Source organism: Limanda limanda, chromosome 12 (genome assembly GCF_963576545.1).
Source record: "Limanda limanda chromosome 12, fLimLim1.1, whole genome shotgun sequence".
Classification (NCBI taxonomy): Eukaryota; Metazoa; Chordata; class Actinopteri; order Pleuronectiformes; family Pleuronectidae; genus Limanda; species Limanda limanda.
The window spans coordinates 13,377,161-13,398,446 of NC_083647.1; the positions used below are offsets into that span (position 1 = coordinate 13,377,161).

Genomic DNA, 21,286 nt, shown 5'->3' on the forward strand with positions numbered 1-21,286 from the left:
AGGTGCGCCTCTTGCAGCAGCGCGCACACATCAGAGCATGACCTGCACCATGCACAGTGGCTTTCATGGAACAAGTGTGTGAGAGGATGTGAAGCTGTCCGGATGGATCGTACCGCTGCATCGTCTCCGCGCTCCGCTGGAAACCTGAAGGCCGGTTTTACGCACAAGTGTGAGCGCGCACCGTGATCTCACTGGATGTCCGGATTAACAAACCTTGCGGATCTTTTCGTCGGAGGGCGCGACAGCTGTGAGATAGATGGATGTACAGCGCAGATAGGTTTCCTGTGGAGTGGAATATATTTTTTCTCTTAGGCTACCCGCGCAGCCCACATGGCTTTGCCAAACTCGCCGGGGTCTCCCGGAGCTGGGAAGCCCAACCCCAGCGTCATCGACCTGGGGACCATCTTCGTTGACTCGGACATCATATTTGGATTTACAAGTCACCTGCTGAGGAGAAAACAAAGGGTAAGAATACAGAGATCTTTGAAACACGTGTTTTCTAAAGGGTGGTCTCATGCGTAAGTGTGAAATCAGTGGGAACCAGTGAGGAGTCCGACAGATGACGCGCGTCTCACGGCTCCTGTCCGGTGCTCAGGACCTGGAGGTGCGCCGCGCAGCATCCTCCATCTCTCTTTCTAATCTACAACTTCATCCCTTCGTTTCACTCATCTTTTATCTGATGCATTCAACACTTCTGCAACAATTTGCACCGGATTGAAGAGTCCAAACTTTTTTTGATGTTTTCTGGGATTTGGCCAAAATGCATCAAAAAAGGCTTCAAATATGGTAGAAATTTGGTTTATTAAGATATAAACGGATATTAATGAAGCAGTATAGATTGAAACATGAGCAGAAACACGTTGTGAAAGATTTGATTCAGATTTAATTATGATCTTTTTATTTCTGTTCTGGATCGTTGCATGTCTTGAATACAACCCCTTTGCAGCCTTTTTCAGAGCAAGATTTTTTGAAACCCACCTTGAAAATTGCTTTTAAATGACAATTTATAATCTTTTTAGATCTTGTGGACTTTTTATTTCCCTCCTTTAACATCCCATCCCATAATGTGGATTTAAACCAGAAGTGGGTTTCCCTAAACTAGGTCGATTCAGGGCAGGGGAGAGAGACAAGCCCGTCTCTGATGCCAAGAGCAGGGGCGCATGTGGCCACTGTCGCTTACATCATCCGCATGAAATATTTAAAGTTTACCAAATTAAATATTTAACCTGAGTACCTCCATCCACCCCGCCACTTAGGGAGGTGCCACTCCGCTGTTCACCAGAGGATGGCGCCAGAGTCCCACTAACAACCACCAGGGGCAGTGCCTGCAACAGTTGCTGATGCGCCTTGAAACTGAAACTGTTGAATTCTCTAAACTGGGTGACCTTATATTTCAAATTCTCATGATAAAAATGAACAGAATCAAAATGCTCTCAGTCTTATCATCTTCAACATCTTGTTGCAGAACAATGTAGTTTATTGAGTTTTCTTATCTTTTTCTTATCTCATAACCTGAAATTATCGTTTGATGATCACAAAGAGGAGACTTGTGCACCTTGAATCCATAAAGCTCAATGTAATGCACTCAAACCCAAACTTTGTTCAGACCCACAGAACTTTAACTCCCAGTGGGAATCCTACAATTTGACATTAAGGCTGAATGTTTGGGAATGTGCCAAACGATTACGCACAAGCCACAGCCCATGTTTCCATTTGATGAAATGATGCAGCCATAACCACATACATTGACTTTGAATAGGCCTATTTATCTCAGTGTAAACATTGAAGAGCTCTATTGAGTCTTGGTTAAGCTGATCCACAAATACATTTGGTGATTGTCAGAGATTCTGGAATAAGATGGTTTTCCTGGAGGAAATGTGTAGAAAAGTGTATTTAATGTGAAGCCCACTCTATCACAATGCACCACTCTACTCATCCAGTCTGATCCATGGCACAACAACAGCCCTGAACCCTCATGTAGTCCCAGCACCGTGCAGGAAAGTTCCCCTCGGCTGCAGCCCTCCCATTCCTCCAGTAACACCTCCTCCCTGCGCACCGCTGACTTCTCTCCTGTGCCAAAAACAAACTCCTCCGCTGCGCGCAAACTTGTCACACGCTCGCTCCCCAGTTCGATCAGCAGCTCCTGGTCCCAGCCCAGTCTGACAGATGACCAGTCACCTTCAGCCAGGTCCTCGGTCCTTCCAGCCTATGGCTCCGCGTCGCGTCTTTCACCGGCGAAACCTTTGAGTTCCCTCCGAGCTGAAGGTGCGACCCTGATCTGGAGGAGGAATGAGCTCCTTTGGGGGCAACGCAGCTCCGGGTGGAGGCTCCAACGGCCACCGCTTGTTCACTGTAAGTGTCTCAGACGTGATTTAGTGTAAAAGAGGGTGATCTTCTTCTCAGGCTGGTTTCTAAACTTTAAGAAACCACAATCTGTGCCGTGCGCTCTTGGACAGGTGCTCTGTGCTCAGACAGGTTGTCAAGACACAAACAACGTATTTCTAGTAGTTGTTGTTGTTGATGTTGACCGAACTTTCTTGTCACCCCTTCCTGCTGCAAGGTGGAGGGATGCCCGAGTGGAGAGTCCCCGGTCCCCCCCAGGAAAAGGCTTCCCTCTGCGGAGGACGCGCGGTGCAGCAGCCGGCCTCCCCCCGAGGGCGCCGGCTCGGTTTCCATCAGCGAGTCGGAGGAGAAGGGAGGCTTCTGCCAGCAGTGTGAGAGGAAAGTGTCCGAGCTGAGGAGGCAAGCGCTGGCCCTGGCTGACCAGAACTCACTGAAGGTTGGTGAAATCCCCCTTTTTTCCACTCCTTTCAGACCAATCCCGTTCTGAAAATCCCTCATTTTATTAGATTTTATACGCCTTAAAGTTTGAGATACTGGGATCACATGAGAAGCCTTGTTGTTCTACAGTGTCTCTTGATAAAATAGTCAAGACAGTCAACAAGTGAGAAAGTTAGTCACTGTTGTAGCATAGGAGATGAACTGTGACTCTCTGATGGAGCTTTTCTGTGGAGCTGCTTGTGTCTTCGGTCTTCTCCCCCGCCTGCACCTGCTCCTAACGTTGACCTTTCCATCCATGAGCATCCACCTGATTGTTTCCAACACAGAAACCCTCTCGCCATCCACTTGCAAAAGTTGTTTATTGCCGTATACTCGACTTCAAATGCTGGCCTTGGATGTGAAAATGGAAGCTTTTGGGACTTTGAAAGTGGCCCATTGTTTGGCTAAACAATGCTTATCTCTTTATTTTTTGCTGCTGGGTGTGGGGAGGGGTGTGGGCGGCGGCGGTGTTTGAGTGGGGGGGTTTGAAAACGGGGGCGAGACGCTCACGTTTGCAGACTGAGGAGGAAGTGGAGACCCAATCGACCTTCGCTGTGCATTGAAAGTGTTCCTGTGCGGCTGCTCCCACAATTCCCACCGCTGTTAAATATAGGCCCTGAGACCCGCTGTTGTTGTGGCGAGGTCTGGCTCTGCCCTGGGGTCCGTCCTCCTTTGTTGTCCCGTTTTAGAGAGTCCCGACTTCAGATTGGATTACAGCTCTCCAAGGTTCCCCCCCAAAAACCCTACAGCACCTGACGTCGGTAGGGGGAACAGGTTCATTACGGACAAGGGGGCAATTTCTGAAGCACCTGGGTCTCTGCGGTGGAGACTTCTGTATGTGTGGTCTATAACCTTTGTTCCGGGCATATCAGATCTATATGCAGGTATCAGGTAAGTCCACCCCGGGAACACATTAAGCCTCCTCTTAGCTGCTATTATCTGCCATGAGAACCCACCTCCCCTTTTTAGTGTGGGACCCTCCAGCTGTACTTTGTGGCCTTCACCAGGTGCTCAGTGTTGGAGAGAGAGATGAGAGCGGCCCCCCCCCCGATCCCTCCCCTACCTCCCACTTGTTGATGGCTAAATTGAGCCTTAATTCCGGGGTGGCTGTTATTGAACCAGGGTTATGGTATGGTCTCGTCCAGCTGGAGGATAGACGACCCTTTGTCTCTCTGTGAGTTAGAGCTGCTCACCTGTTGGACGCGGTTTGTGGGCGATGGTTTCCAAATTGCTTCCTCCGCAGAGGGAGCGAGGTCAACCGGACGACTCAGGTGGTCTGGGTCCATGCTCCACCTGGGGGGGGGGGGGGTCCAGGCCAGTGTTGTGTCTGCGGTTGTCATGGGAAAAAAAAAAAAGCGGAGACTGTTTACCCGAGGTCGCACTTCCCCTCCCTCCCCATCCGCCAGACTTCTTTTTTCTTTTTTTTTAACGAAGAGGAAGTCGGCTCGGTCCCCAGACACCCCCCCCCCTCAGCCTGCCCGTCGACTTATTGTTTGAATACAGTAGTAGTAGCGAGTAGATCAAAAATTCAAGGAAGACTGTTTGGGTTGAGAGAATGTGCTTTCATACATGAAGTCTACTGGAGGGAAAGTTCACTGTTCTCTCACACACACACACACACACACACACACACACACACACACACACACACACACACACACACACACACACACACACACACACACATACACACACACACTGAAGTCTCCCAGACAGCTTTTGTGTTTTCCTGTTTGGGTCTAAAGGAAGCTGCTAACAAAATGTCCTGAAAAAGCTTTTGGGAAAGTAAAGGTCCCGTCACTTTCCCTTCACATTATAGTTTATCACAACTCTGCTCTCTGGCCAAAATCACTGGGTCAGCATTAAAAAAAATATTCCATTTGAGATATTTCTTTATCCAATTGCGGCAATTAAATATGTTTCACACTTTCTCCTCTTTCATGTCCTCACCTCCTGCCTTAAGTGCAACATTGGTGTTTGAAGGCATTTAAAAACCATTTCAACTCCACATACACGACTATATTACCCTTTATACACATCATTTGCGATGGTTTCCTAATTATAAATACTTTATTCCAGTTGATGAGGTGTTGCGCAAGGCTCAACCACAAAATACATCTCCTGAAATGAAGTCCTTGAGCTAACGTCCCAACCCGGTTTTTTTTTTTTTTTGCGTCTTTGATGCACTTGATGTTATTCAGATAGCAGATGATTAAAAAATGCCCCAACCCAGAAAACCTCCATCACTTTAATGTAATCAAGGGAATTCACCTATTTGATTTGCATAATTAAAAAAATACAGTGAGGGAATGACTTCAATAGTGAATAGCAGACAGTCTGGATTGAATAATTGTAGACTAGGCTTATTGTGGCTGGACGCTGCGGCGAGGTTTAATGTGAAGAAAGTCGACTTCAAAGTAACCAAGTGGCTCCTCGGAGGCTCTGTCAACACCGACTGATAGAGACACGCAGCCAGTTCACTCTCATCCTCTTTTTTTAATGTTGAGTAAGGAAACTTCATATTTTCTTTTTGTTGTGCTTGTGTCGTTAACCATCTCATGAAAAAGTCAGGAGAGTGTCAGTAACAACAATTAGGTTTGTAAAGAGTTGGTAGCCTGAAGTTATTGTGACCTGAGAGGAATATAATTCCTCACCCGTGGCTGAGCTGAAACAGCCTAGACCCCTTAGTCACAGTTTAGACAGAATCCCCGTCATTTGATACCTTTTTTTTTTTTTTTAAAGAGGCTACCCTTGATTGTGATCGCTGAACCATGAGAGAGTTGACATTTGGGCTGAATGGCTGCCAAAAAAGACGGGATTATTTTGATTAAATATGCATGGAGGTGAATCGATGCTCAGGTTTCCTCAATGAAAAAGTTGGAGTGCACAAAACTACTAGATTACTTCCATGTTTATTATGAGATTGACACTCTTATGGCACAGTAAATATGTAGCTGGAGCCAGCAGCAGGTCAGTTAAGCTTACAGGGATAGTTCACCCAAAAATGAAAACTCACTCATTATCATTATCTACTCACCCCCCCCCCCCCCCCACACACACACACACACACACACACACACACACACACAAAATGCCTCCATATTGCAAACCCCGACAATCCAATTGGTGATTTTTTTTTTCAAAGCTAAAAACACGGTGTATTGCTGAGGGATTTCAGAGACAGCCTTGGTGTTTGTTGCTCTGAGATGCAAACATCTAAAGCTAAAGGCCAGAATATCGAATCTTTCCAATTTCAGCTTCTTAGAGTCGACTGTGGTTTGTTGAAACTGCAGATCAATGCTAGAGTCAGCAGTGCTAACACCTGCTCATGAATACTGAGGCCTATGAATATAAAACGCAGTGTTGGTCCTTGTGAGCTCTATAGCACACGGACTGATTAACACAGAATGTCCTGCGGGCCTGTGACGGCTGGATGATGTGGATTAGAGTTGAGCTAGTTCGAGGCTCAGGTCAGTTGCAGCTAGATCTCACCTTGCTCATGACCTTTGACCTCAGGAAATAGGGAAACTGAATTTAGCTCCATCACACCAAACAAGTCAGTGGACATTCAAGTATAACGAAGTTTAATCCTGGTTCATGGAGAGCAAACCGGCAGCTAATTATGAAAACAGTGCACTGCTGATATATGCACAATGTGTCCAAGCCTATTATGGATGGTGTGCATGAGTGTGACTGTGAATGTGGCTGCAGGAATTAGTTTGTACCACCAGGCCTTTTGCCAGCTTTTTCACATCGGATTCATAAATAATGGGAACAGTAATTTTCTCAAATGGCTCATTTGGATTCATGTTAGATCTGTTTCTGCTTTGTTCCTCGTTTGACCCTTGATCCACTCAAAGTGCAGAGTTGTTAGTGAATCCACGTGAGTGTTTCAAATCAGATTTTGTTTTTCCAAAGCCCCGGAGAAAGGAAATGAATCAACCACGCTTCATGCAACTCATGTTTTCAGGGCGAGTGTGTTTGACTTTGTTTTGTGTGAAATAAACACATGAATTTACATGAATGCCATTATTGTGGCATGTTGCTTGCATTCTGCCAATTTTCCCAATTAATTCTTAAACTCACGAAAGACGTGGCGCATATTGTTTAGTTGTCATGACCAAGGGCATAGCAGCAACATTGTTGACTGTGCAGTCAGTGTAAGATAAATAGTTCAGAGGAGATGGGGGAAGAAGTGGATCCTGTAAATGGCTTCAGATCTACCAGCCTGGCCACCGTTTCTCAGGCTGTGCTAGGTCTCCTTTGTTGACTGACCTTTGACCTTTCTGTCAGTTCTCCCTGTCTTGATGGTGGGTTAGGGTTTCAGGGGGGGGGCTGACCTGGGCTGGAACAGGTGTACGCTGCCAGGTTCGCTGCAGGAGGGCGGACGACAGGTCAGAGTAACTGGCAGACGGATGAAGGGAAGGACAGAAACGAGACTGTGTAAAAGAACCCTCCGGTTGTGAAACTCGAGCCGACGTGGAGTTAAAACAGAGCATGACCATATTATTCTATTCACCTCTAAGCACCTGAGCCCCAGAGGCTTTGTGTGATATGTGTGTGTTGCGTGCCTGTGTGGTGCCTGCTCAGCAGTGCGTGCCCTCGAGAGACAAGAGAGGCAGTGAGCAGATAAGAGACGAGACAGGAGAATACAGGGGACTCTGGGCTGAGCCGTCCCCTCACTTCATCCCTGCATGCAGTGTGACTTTTGCTTTATGGAATGTGGCTGTATTAAACCACAGAGCAATAATCTGGTGTCAAGTGGTGCAGCGACCACAGACATCAGTCATGGAGCTACCGTGCGGCTCTGTATCTGGGAGCCTCAGCAGGATGCAGCTGTTCGCTGCCACTTCACCTCAAGTCTCCGCAGCTTCAGCCAGTCGCTCTTTCATCAGCTGTCAGACACGTCTTCATGCGAGAAATTACTTTATGTACATTTATTTTATAATTACTATTACGGCTGGGAATCTAAGGTAATTACTGGGTTTGCACTCTGTTTTACACCAAGTCTTAAACTCGCATATACTGAAAGCTGGCACGAAATTTATTGTTATATTTTCATCTCTGATTTGAATCAATGTTTTGCCAGTTTTGATTGATGTACGGTTGCTTGTGTTGAGCTCACTTTAGTTTTGGCATCTTTTATTGAAAGAAAATGGGTTTATAGAAAAACGCGTTCATACTTCTTAAAGTAGCATATGTAATAAACCTGAAATAAGGAGAAAATCTTTGATATTGCTGCCAAAACTCATGAATCATATCGGAACTGGCTCAGAAAAGTCATTTTCCACCACTTCAGGTACACTACAGTGACATAAAACAAATCCCACTGATGGAAGATGACTTGGAATAAAAGATTTCCCCTTCTTTCCTGTATTTTCCAGTCTTTATCTCCTCCTTGGAGCCACACCGTGCAGCCATATTCCTTGAGATGTGGACAGTGGAATAACCCTGTCAAAAGTAAAGTGAGCGTAAATAGTTTTTTTAATTCACTTTCCCGCCTTCAGATTTCCACAGCTCCTCCTGCATTTCAAGGTACTTTAGGCCAGAAGCCTTTTCTTCTAACCTTTAGGCAAGCCTGGAATGGAGGCCACATCTCCACAATGTCTGCTGCAGTTTCATTTTACATCTTTAATTTGCAGAGCCGAAAGTGAATTGACCCCAATTGTTGCTGCACAGGCTGCTACTTATCGCAATTGCGAGGGTGAATTGCTTGGAGGCAGAGTGCAGGAAATGGGTTCAGGGTGTGCAGATGTGAGCGCTGATGGAAACTGAGCCGCGGCGAGACTGATGCTCACCGCCTTTCATCGGGAGCAAAGCGAAGGAATCTGTTTGAGGAGGTTAAGGAATCCTCCACCTGGAATAAGTACAATTCCTCCCGTCTGTGCTCGTGGCTGCTCAGAGGAGCGGATCCACCGCGGGCGAGATTAAACAGGAGCTGACTTAAGTTTCCAAACACATGCGCGCACACATACGCACACTGTGCACACACTGGCACGTGGGGAACACAGGTGGAATCATGCTTGAGCTCAGACACACACACACAAACCTGAATGTGTCCTACTCTAGCCATCTGGTGCAGCCGCGTGCCACGGAGATGTGCGTCTGCAGAGAGCCGTCCAGATGTCCCCTCACTTACCTGTCAAGGTGAGCTCAGCTTTTTAGAGCTGCTTAGACCGAGGGATTCATTCTGCCGCTATGAGTTACTGCAAAAGGCTCCAGTGTCTCGTTCATTCAAAGACATCAAATGTACAAGCCAGCAGATTATCTTTAATAACAGGTATTCAGAAACGCTGTTTAGAGAAAGTATGTGACTGAGGAGAACAACTGCACCATTATCTTAAAGTGAGCTGATGAGAAAGCAGTTTTAAGTTACCAGAGGCCAGGGATGTTCACACCTTGAAGAGCGTCTTTGCTTTTCTTTAATCTCTGTAGATTTTGGCCCAAAGCAGCAAAATCTCACCACAAAATAATGATTAATAAAAGATATAAACATTTTAGAAATATTTTATTCAAGGTATTTTCACGTGACTTACATATTTCCGTTTTCTGCAAATTTATCCTCCTATTCCACTTCACCTCCGAAGCAAATATTCATTATTTTTATTCCACTACATTTGTCCTTCAGCTTTATTTTCTTGTTACTTTTCGCATTACAATTGTTCTTGCCCCTTCCTGTTCAATGAAAGCTATTTATGTCCAAATGTGTTGTTGTTTAATTTGGATGTTCCAGATAAACCCAGAGTGTAAATGATCCTTTGTTGGTCCAGAAAATTCTCCTGCTCCTCAAATTAAACAAACAAATTATATATAATCCTCTTGGATTAGCTGGAAAATACTTTGTCCCTAAAAGGGAAACAGGGTTTAGCTGAGGTTTTGAACACAGGACCTTTGACTGTTGGTGTTGTTGTGTTTTTCATAGTATTAGTTTAGCTTTACTTAAGTAAATGATCTTCAACCACCAAATGTGCTCACTAAATAAAATTTGATTAGCTCAAAAACAATGATTAGGTTAATATTGTTATTATTATAGGTGATTTGCTAGCTGTTCCGGGGTTAGCAGGTAGTTTAGGTTATTAGAGACTCTAAATTCCCCGTATGGGGATATACATCATGAGGCAGGACATGACGTGTAAATTCCACTGTGGAAATCACATGTTTTTGCCGATTTACTAGCTCGCATCACATTTAGTTGGAGTGTTCATTGTGAGGTATTGTGAAATGGCATTACCTGTCTAATCAATCAAATCTGAGGATGTGGTTTTTAGATTGAGAGTCATTTTGACAGAAGTCTTTGAATTATAGCAACGGGCACTGCTGAGGTTTCTGACAGCACCTATACTCTTGAGCTGTTCCTTGTTGCTTTTGTATCCGATGAACGATTGCCATGCGTGTCTGAATGGGTTTGCTGCTGTTTGGTGAAGGATCATGTGCTACAATGAGCCAGACCGAAATGAAACAATGGAGCCGGGGACGTGGCTGACAGGACGATGTGTTACGGCACAGCACAGGTCTGAGAAGCATGAGAACGAAGCAACAAAGGCAGAAATGTCAATGCGCAAAGAACACAAATGCAACAAGAAGTGTAGCCAGTGGGAATTCATCAGTTTGACTTGTTAATTCAGGGCGAGCTGCCTGCGTGTGTGCGAGCGATTCTCCGTCTTGTGCTCTCTCTGGGCTCCTGGTGCTCGGCTCCATATGTCATGGTGAAGTGAGACGTGCCCGGCCCAGGCAGACTGCAGTCCATTATTGAGTCTGATTCAGAGTATTGGAAAAACATAGTTGAGGAGATAAATTTCCAAGACACGGACACCGCGGAGCGCTGAGTTGGAGGAGCTCCATAAAACCCGCTCAATTGACAGCAGGCCTTGTGGTAGCAGACAAATCGCCCGGCTTATTGCGATGTGCTGAAAGAGAACGCCAGCGCTGTGTATCCTCGCCAAGATGGATATGCGGACGGCAAACTCTGCGCGGCTTGGGCGTGGCCCCCCCGCTCACAGCAAACAGTGGATCAGCAGAGCGCGGCGCCTGCGACTGACTGGACGTTGCTCTGTTTGTTTCCCTCTCTGGCAAATGTCAATGGAGCTTCCACCTCTCACCTGCCAGTTCAGAATGCTGCCAGTGTTTGGCCTCTGTGGCAACGTTTACCCTCAGAGCGCCGGCACAGAGCCTAGATCTCAGAGACGCGGGTTTTTAAAATCTCTCATAAATGTTTAAGTGGACTGAGCAAAACCTTCTCTGAGCTTTTGTCAAGGTGCCAGCAGCAAGGCACTTCAAGAGTTTGTCTTGGCAGCGATTTTTTGTCATACTTACACAAAATAAAATACACAACAAGATGATGAATTATACACAGTGTTGTGGCAGTTTGAAGGCCTTGTGTTGGCAGTGTGTATTACTTAAAAAGGGATAAAATGATCAACAGGTTTCTTAAGCTACTTGGTGGTTGTGTTATCCCTGACATCACCTCATGAGGTTGTTATTGTGAATCCAAGCAGTTCCCAGAATATATGTATTCATCCGTCTTTGTCTACCTGATGAATGTGAGCCCGATTGTCACCACTCTTCTTACAGGTCTGTTATAGTCAGACATAGGCATAGTTTCCGTCTCTGCTTTGACAATGTGCTGTGAGGTGGTGCAGGGCAGGTAACACACAGCCGGTTTTAGAGCTTTTAGATCGAACCATAACAGTAAATAATGAGCTGGAAGATGCTTAACATCCTGGTATAGGACTGAAGGGAACTGCTGAATAAGGCCAGATTTCTGTGTTTATGTACAAGCAACTCCTTGGACATTGCGCACTGTTAGTTATTTCTTTCATCGAATGGTCATTAGAGAAGCTTTTACTACAAATTGAGTTTGTTTTAGAGCACGATCCACATACACAATTGTAGCAGAACAAACGCACAATCCCATGTTTTCGAATGATCTTCTCCTGTTGTCTTCAGTAAACTCCAGAAAATGTCTTAATCCAATTTTATGAACATTCTCAACATGAGTTCCTCTCTGAAAACGGCTTTCCTAACTCTAACTGCAAAGCTCTAAAAAATAAAAAAATAATAAACTGGAGCCATTGATTGCTAGGTATTATTTATTTAATACCGGAACGATCACCCGTTCATTCCCAGTGGAGTCTCTCCGTTGCCAACAGTAGTAAACTGAAGTTGTGGTGCGCAGCTGCCGTGTGAGTGCACCGCTGCTTTCATGTCATATTTCTATATATGTGTCGGGCTGACAGAATGCACGCGTCCCTGTGTGAGTCTATTTGTGTTTGTGTAATAGTAGATGGATTGTGATGGCTTGTGTTGTGATTGGTAGATGGGTTGTGTTAACTTGTCTTGCCGGGGCCTGCAGCGCGTCTGTGCTATTTTTCATTGTGGGGATCTCATTCAGAAACGTATATAGTGCTCCATAAATCCTGGCGCTGTGAGAAAATGCCAGTCAAAGTTCACGCTGCTCATGTTCATTTCATGCTTGAGTGTCCAGCTCCACGAGCGAGGACGAGTGTGTGTATTGATGATGTGCGAACGTGCGTGTAAGTACTGGAGGAAAAGAAAGAGATGAAGCACATTCAGAGTCCCTCCATCCTTTCCACTTTGCCGCAGAAGTCATCCATCTTTCTCAACTTAACTGCTACCAATTTATGATTGCATTATTATAGTCAGTGTTTTATCTTCATTCCAGCACGCAGGCCTAGTGGTGGTCTGGTTAATGGAGAAGGTGATGGAGAAGGTGACTGGCCAGCGCCATTACTATGGTGCTTGCTGGGCTTAGCTTTAGGGAGAATACAATGAAGAGACCATCTCTCTTTAGCTCAGATTATTGCCGTGCTGGCTGACTCGCGGCTAATCATGACCTCATATGATTGCGTAACTGATCATAAACTAGAAAACTACACTCGATAGTAGCATAATTATGGGCCTGAAATATTACATCACCAAACTAGAATGGCATTCAGCAGAGCCCTCTTATGAAGCCATATTCAAATCTACTAGATCCAGATTTTGATTTGGTTCGGCCTCAAATAGCTCACCCTCATCAATATCCGTTAATTGTTCTCTTAGCATAAAGGATAATGTTGAGAAACACCATATCTAAAAAATTTTTTTGCTAAAAAGTTCGCCCCACCCCCCCCAAAATTTCAAGGATATCGTTTTTTGTGTAATCCGGTAAACAAACAGAAAAAAAAACATAACCTTCTGGGTGGAGTCTGAAACATCAGATCTGCATCAGCTCGTGCATCTCCTGAAACAGAAGGAGCAGAAGGAAAGTGGAACATGTGAGTTTCTGTTCTTTTCTTTCACTATTGACCGATTTTACTTAGCGATTTGCCTGCTGACATTTTCCAGGAAATAGCACAGCCTTGCATTCTACAAGAAAACAGCAGCGAAGTTGCTTTTATTACCTCGGATAAAAAATGTGCATCTGAATTTCTCAATAAGCGGAACAACTGGAAAGGTCAACCTCAGCTGTATGGATTTTCATAATGGATTTCCACCAGAAGAAAAGTCAATCGAGACACGGCAGCAGTGTTTCTCGTCTTTTCCCCCGACAAACTGCTGCACTTGTGTTACTGTAATGCTTTTACATTTTTTTTGTAATGCTTGAGTTGCCTCCAAAGTGTTTTCATAGTGATTGGAGATATTTTCATCCCTTCTAGGCAACAGCCATGTTAGATCAGCTTCTAAACACAGACTCCCTTTATATTTTCTGACTCATCCCATGATTTGTGCAGATAAGCAGATTCTTTTGTGCCTTGAACTTTGACACACAGCATTAGAGTAAAAAAAAAAAAAAAAACATAATTAAACAGTTTCAAATGTCTACAAATGTCAGATATTGCAAAAAGGGGTTGTAAGTATGTTTAGGTTAGTCTTATCTATGTTAACAGTCATTTAACACTACTTTCCTGACATTTTCAAGTTTAATAAAGACTTTGTAATGTCTCTCTGTGAGTTGTAGTTCTTTCTTAGCAATTTATCTCTCCATTCTCCATTAGGCTTCTTTATTTTATCTTTAATTATAAACTAGTGCAAGTAAGTCTTGGGACTCTGCTGTTCGTACTTGACACTGGTCTTAAATTGAATTCATGCTGGTCTTAAAAGATGTTAAATTTAAGCTGCTGAAACCTGCAGAAACCCTGATACAGTGATGAGCTGGCATTAATGTCCACATTTGCTCTGTTACAGTAAACCCCTGCTCTACGGAGGTCACTGGTGTTCTGACAGAAGCAAAATTAGGATAATTACATTTACATTCAGATCAGCAGAAACGTCCTGGCGTGAGAAATGATGCCATCTCGAGCTCGTCATCGCTCCCAGTGGACGGAGTAAACCTTCCCCCGTCTCTCTCCCATGAACCGACTCCCATTAATAGATCCGTCCTTTATGCTTCCCCACTTGTTACTGCCGCTCTATTTTATGATGTCACCCTCTCTGCTGAAGAGCTCTGGGCTGTTTTATCTCCTTCATGTGTGTCGGGCACTTAAACTTAAACCTCTCTGTTTACGAGTCCCAAACTGCCTCTCCATCCTCTGCGTTTGCTTCTCAGTATCAGCTCAGCATCGCCTGTAAAAGCCGAACCGTCCTCACCGTTCCGAGGGTGTGGGGGGGGGACCTTGCTGTCGGGCCTCACAGTGCAGACCCCCCGGCTAAGTGCCTGACTCCCATGCTGTGTGTGAGAACAAGCCTGTGAGAGAGTTTGTGTGATATGTATAGGCCTCTTCGCTGCATTCTGAGACTACAACTCACATTAATACATTTATATACAAAAACCCATCAACTCTGCTACGGATACGCCTGGTGTCCACACAACTCCAGAATTTTAGAGAAGCTAAAAATGAGAAGTTTGGAAACACTGCTGCTTATCATTGTTTACAGGCGTGTTCGTATGGACAGGGATGGAAACTGATCCAGAGCCAAAACTCCCTAGTGTTCAGAGATCGTTTTAGTTTGAAAACTCCATTTTCAAAGAAAGAGTAATAGAATGGCTGTAGCTACTTTTCAGTTTCCTGAGAGTCTTGGGGGCTATTTGCTGCTGCCTTCCCTAATTGAATGTGGTTTGATTGCTGTGGCATTTCACTTTCATTTGGATCTACTTTCAGTTATTCTGTTTTTTCAGTTGTCATCATTAATGTGGTATGTTTGCTCTTTGTTTGCCACAGGCTGTTTGGCAGCCGCTCACGTGGTGCTCCTCTCGGATCGGGGCTGTTGTTTACCGCTCTAAATTTATGCATCAAACAAAAACATTGCTGGAATGCCTTTGAACGTGTCTGTGCAACACGGAAATGCTTCCCTCCCTCCCTCGGATGCCCGGTGAGAAGGAGGGAAGCTCTTGGGGAGCACACCTGTGTCTTGTGGCCTTGGTGGATTCCTGCACAGCTTCAGTGTTGGGAGCAGGAGTGGATGTCACTGCTGTGTTCAGTCCTCTGCTGTGTACAACACCCCCACTTTATGTCCTTCAACAGCAGCAACTCATACAAGCAAAAAACATACAAATAACCAGGGTTGTTCTCTGATGGACATTTGAATTTGACAGCTGGCGAGCCATAAAGCTTGAATGTTTGGTTTTATTTAGTCTTACTGTTTCTACACCACTGTAGCAATTTTTTTGAACAGATATTTCCCCCTCCATTCAAAAAAACAAAAATCTTCGTCCAATGAACCTTCATTTTCATTCATCTCCAATCACATTAGACCTGCTCACCAAAAATAGAGAAATGGTAGATATCAGCTATTGTTGTTTCTGATGCTCAGTACTCAAAGCAAAAGTTGGCACATGCAAAATAAGCTTTTTTTCCAATCGATCTGTTTTAAATATACACACAGATACAAAATACGTTTTTTTAAGATATTGAATTGGAAGGTTTTTGTAATCATCTAAATTTTGCTTGGTTAAATGCGGTTTGCATGTGGAGGAGAGGCCCAAACACAGAGGAAAGAGTTAAATTTGCTAAATAGTCAAGACGAGGCCTGATTTGTGCCTATTCTTGGTTTCCAGTTGAGGCCATGTGACCTGTTTGCCTTGAGTTCCCCTGTTCAGAGAAAATTCATAGCATCTTAATTCAGTCTCTTTTTAAAAATTTGATAAGCAAACATTCCGTAACTGATTTTGTGTAAATGAACAATCTGTGATTTCGTCCTCTTTTTCTTTTTCATGTGATGCTCCCGACCTCTCCATCACTGACCCAAACTCTTGTTTGCGCATCTCTGCACAAATCCATTTTCGGTTTCTGTAAAGATGTCCTTCCATTTTGTTTGCATTTCTCAGCAAACATGTTTTCAGCCACTCTCATTTCCACATCCATCGAGCGAGACGCTGCCCCCTCCTCGCCATTCTGTCCAGCCACTGACCTCTAGGCCGCCCCTCATCCCACACGGGGTGTTTATGCTTTCATCCCTTTTGTGAGCGAGAGGCTGTTTCGGCTGCGGCGGCCAATGGAGGGGTGAAACCGGGGCACACTTGAACTCCCACGGTAGCAGCCGCTGCAGACCACATTTGAACTGAATTTGAACTATACACCTGATTTCTGTGTTCCCATCCCTTTCATGCATTTTACTCCGCCTCATAAACACGGCCACGAAAGCCCTTACACTCCGAGCACATTCATTAGTCGTCTGTTTTTCCCGAGCTTGGTTGCCGCACTAGAAAAGAGGTTTTCAGAAAGTGCTTCCTGCTCAAGTTGTTGAGTTATAGAGGGCGCTGTAAAAAGCCCTACAGTAGCCATTGAAAGTCATGGTGGCGCTGTGGGGACTGAGCGCTCGAGGCTCCTGCAGCCGCTGAACAATGCTTAATTAGCTCATAAACAAAGGCCAGCGGGGGATCACAGAGGGCAATCCAAGTGTCCCGTTCCTTTGAGCTTCTCCCACCGTTAACAAAGCTCCTCTAATGGCCCCCGTCACTCCACTTGTTGTGTCTCACCGCGGTGTGCTTCCTGACAACATAAAAGGCCCACATTCCAAAAAGAGACTCAAACAAGGGATGCTACCCATCCACACCTCCCTTGGCCTTCAAAGCAACCCCCCCCGTCAAAACAGATATTGACATTGCTCCTCCGCTAACCTCCGCCATTTATGTCTGGGTCCCCATGGTGACCGCGGCAGCTTTCATCTCGTCCCATTTAGCCTTGTGTCCGTGACTTTCGTGGTGAGTTTTATTGCGCTCCTTTGTGCAACTCTGTGCTGGCAGGCTGCTGCTGGGAGCCTCCGAGGATCTGCTCGACACGCACAGGACTGTGCCAGGATCTGGAAAGGTTATTCAAGTTTGGCAATGAAGACAGGTGTGTATGCAGAGTGCGCCGGGCTGTGTGCGTGCATGCCTGTGCGACACACTGGCCTGATGTCTGTGTTTGTACTAGATTCAGTGGCCCGGTTAGCATGTTTTTTTGGGTATGTTTGGACACGAGTCCCTCCAAAGAAAACAGACATCCACTGCCGAGAGAGGACGGCCCCGGCAGCAGGTCGGAGGTAGTCTCGGCTTGTTTGCGCGGCCGTGTTATCATCCCCTGTTTCCTGTCAAAACAGGAAAAGACAGGGGCGAAAATGGAGGCTAGGAAAGTGCTGCCTTGATGTGTGTTGGCTGGATGTCCAGCTCTGCCTGACAGTGACCCTCCTGGCCAGGAAAAACAGACCCTGTCAGGGCGTAACCCGCAGCGAGCACCTCATGGTGTTATTTTTATCACTTTTACAAAGCACAGCGAGGGATGCTTTTCCCAGCTGTTGACACAGGTCTGGGTCATTTTTGTCTCCAAAACAGTGCAGCACATGAGAGAGGGAGACGTCCCATCTGTCCGCGTCCCATTGGCAGGCAGCCTCACATGATTGTAGCCTCTGTTTAGGAAGGGAAATCCTTTTTGACATTTTGTTAATCATGAAAGCGAGACACTCCTTTTCTTTGGATGATCCCCAGACCTCCATCACAATACCTTTTCCGTAAGGCTGGAGTTGTCATGTGGTTTTATCCATCCATCAAACAGTATTTTGTTCATTCTTTGGAACAGGATGGTGCACACACACACTCACACACTCACACACACACGGCAGACATTGTAAATGCTCTTTTACTGGGGCACAACTACTTGCGAGTACATTCCAGACAGTGGAATCAGCTCCCGGTGTGGTACAGGCCCTGGAGTTCGGCAGGTAAAAGCCCCGGCGTCTGCAGCAGTCAGGCTCAATGAGAAGGCACGGACCAGGCGCACTGCACAAACCAGCTGATTACTGAGTCAGCTAATTATTGACTGGTGGAAAATGATAAGCATCTCCTGCCTCGCTCAGGGAGTCGCTCTGTAAAACTGAGAGTTGCTCTTGTGGAATTCCAGGAGTTTGGCAGCAGAACTGTGTTTGGCTTTTTATGGTGTCTCTGAAAACGAAAGAGCTGCTTGACACAAGAAAAGCTATTGTTGTCGAGACCAGATTTCACCAAGCAGCACTTTCTGTCTTTCTCTTCTCAGCTGTTTGTGTGCACGCTGACGCCCGAGTGACCACAACCTTTACTTATAACACACAAGGAGCAATAGGCCAAGTTTGACCTCACAGAGACTTGTTTTCTCTGTGAGTAACTGAAGACGAGACCAGACAGGTAAATGTCAGCGATAGCTCTGTCAGCACGTAACGCTGGACAGACAGCAGAGGTCTCCTCCTTTCTCCGTGACCCAGATTAAGATGCGGCTCGTGGGGTCGATGTCATCCGAAGGGAGGTCGGAGTTCATTTGTCTTTACAGACCTTCAGGTGGTGTTCCAGCGCTCGGGCAGAAGGCCACATCGACGCTGACCTCCATGAGTTGCGCAATTAGTTACCCTTTGACCCCGCAGTCCCACAATAAAACCCTGAGCACGGACCAGGCATGCTTCTGCATCCCCAGATCCTCTTACATATCACTCCATAAGTGTGTGTGGGTGGGTGTGTGTGTGTTTGCAGCTCGAAACCGCACTGATGTAGCTTGTGATTCAATCTGACATATTGTAATAGCTCTGACGTCCGTTGTCTTGTTTCAAATTAACAAAACAAAGAGACTGGAGCCGTGCACAGAAATTTACATCCCCTGGCTTGATGATATGTCTGGCTTCTTTCGATTCTCCACTCATAAATATATAAAAGATCCATTAGTCTGCATCAGCCTGCTGGAGACAGTATAACTCTTTGCTCCTTGAGTGACTATTGCTTTTTAACTGCTCTTAACTGTGTGTGTTTCTCTGAGGTGCAGTTAAGGCGCATCACTCAGGGATTACGCAGACAGACAGGTTCAGATAAACGCTATTGTATCCTTGAGCCAAAAGTGCAAATCACTGCAGGCTCCAGCTCTCGGTTTTCACTTTGCTTCACATGTTCTGCCTTTACTTTGGCTCAGAGCATCAAAATTCAGCAGTGAAACCTGCAGCTATTGTTTCACCATCATGCCAACTCACTCAGCTCTAACCGGGCTCGGCTGTGTTGTGACATTTCATACGAGCAGACAGAAAGCCCCTGGAGAATGGGAAGACGGGAAATCAGAACTCAAGCTGCCAACAGCTCCAAGGTTATCACTTCACAAAGTAAAGTGACGGCGGCAGTGTCCTTGTCCATTCGTTTTCGTGTCCCTGGCATAAGGATTCAGTCAGTTTTTTAAGTTGATTCCTGTTTGGTTCTTTAGTGGTACAAAGAAGAGGCTAGATTGGCTGTTTCCTGCACTATCAACTCCTGTCACCTTAGACACTAACGGTTTCATTCAAACAGTTGGACAACATACAAAGCTTTTGGAAATCAATTAGTTTTCCCCTGTGTTTGCTGGACTGTGTGTTACTTCTAGCAGTATATCTGTAGGGAAACATCAGTCTGTCCGTCTGTTACTCAATATGTCCGATATGTCCATTGTTGTGCCGACAGGAGATACATCCTATTAGCTGTGTCTCAATTTAGGGGCTGCATCCTTCGTCGGTCCACGAATGCAGCTGACAAAGGATGCAGCCACTAAATTGAGACACAGCTAATAGGATGTATCTCCTGTTGGCGCAAAGTGGCGCATGTAGACCTATTTCAAGGCTCCGAAAAATGTGGCCCAAAAATGTGTCCTTCCACCCCCGAGCAGCAGAGGCTCCACCGGGTGGATCCTTCCCGGCCCGGCCTATCCAAGGATTCGGCTACCTGCGGAATGAGAAATGCCGGTGTTGATGTGCTGTAAACGAAAACATTGTATTTTATGCAGAAGAATTTCCTGCCTCGTGCTCGCTCTACCCAGGGCCCACCCCTCTCCTGATTGTTCCAGAGACGTTCCTCTTGCTGTGAAGTCTAAACTCCGTAAAAATGTCTGGACCCAGTTTTAAGAAAACATTTCTGTTGATGTCAGAAAACAGCTAAGGTGTCTTCAGGACCAGTGTCGTAGTTGGTAATAAAGTAGAATTAATGTAAATAAATGCAAATTGTTTTCCATGAACTATCACGGTAAAAAATTTAATATTATTTTGAAAAAAACAATCAGGCTTCCAGCCAAACCAATCCTGAGCAGCTCATTTGAATATTAAGTGAAATGGTTGGAGCAGCTTTGTGTTGTGGGCCACAAGGCCATCTGCAGGAAGCTATTGTTCCTGAGAGACAAAGTCGCAAAATGTGCACGTGAACACATTTTGATAAGCCAAGCAGTTTCTAGGATAGTGAATGAAAATCCTTTAGACCCAGTAAGTGGATTAGCGTGCGCTATTCTCCACCAAGACAGTTCAGCCTACTTCCTTATCTCACTAAGATTCAATAGAATGTGTCTAGACATCTCAATTAGCAAGAAAAAGAAAAAAAATCAAAAAGTAGACTGGATACTGGTTAGCGCTTATCTCTGTGTGTTTTCTCCCTCACAAATCTCTTTCTATGTCTAGTTCTCATAAACACAAAACAGTTTTCCATTAACACAACCCTCCCCGGCTGAAAGCCATGGGCTGATGTTGAAATGCCTATTATTAGTGAGAATTGTCTTCTCTGAGAAGTCAATGGCATGGCAATTACATCTTTCATCATAAATTTACAACCCCCCTCCTCTCTGCTGTACCTACACCAGGCTGTTGCACCGGACTGATTCCGCCACTCACAACTCGGCTGCTCCATTGTTCTGCCGACACGCAGCAGCTTTGTCAGACACAAAGCGTGTCACTCCCTCAGAGATAATGCCGCCACAGCCTGGGAGCGGACGGGACAGCCCGGCTCACCTCGGCTTACGGTGGTTTGTGGTTTCAGATTATGAACACACTCGGGAAGTTAAAAACCAGGAGGTGACATTATCACGGTGTTCCATGCTCCCTGCATGCTCTCATCAGTCAGCCTGTTGCTCCCGTACAGTATGCACACTGGCACATGAGCCCATGTGTGGAAAGTGAGCTACCTGCCGAAAGTGAAAGTGCTGCGCTCGACAATAACAACATACTATACTGTGCCTCATTATGTGACTTCTCCTATATAGTTCCACATGTAGAGAGAGAGACTCCAACAGTGAGAGAGAACTTGAAC

The 21,286-nt window shown here is 45.5% G+C and overlaps 1 protein-coding gene across 1 annotated transcript in view; it reads left to right on the forward strand.

The window, feature by feature from the left end:
• Positions 1-330: 330 nt before the first annotated feature.
• Positions 331-21,286, forward strand: part of kif26ab (kinesin family member 26Ab) — a 72,011-nt gene continuing 51,055 nt past the window's right edge. The window contains exons 1-2 of the mRNA XM_061082782.1: positions 331-465; positions 2,561-2,779. Of these exons, the coding sequence (XP_060938765.1) occupies positions 331-465; positions 2,561-2,779 (354 nt within the window). The remainder of the gene's footprint in view (positions 466-2,560; positions 2,780-21,286) is intronic.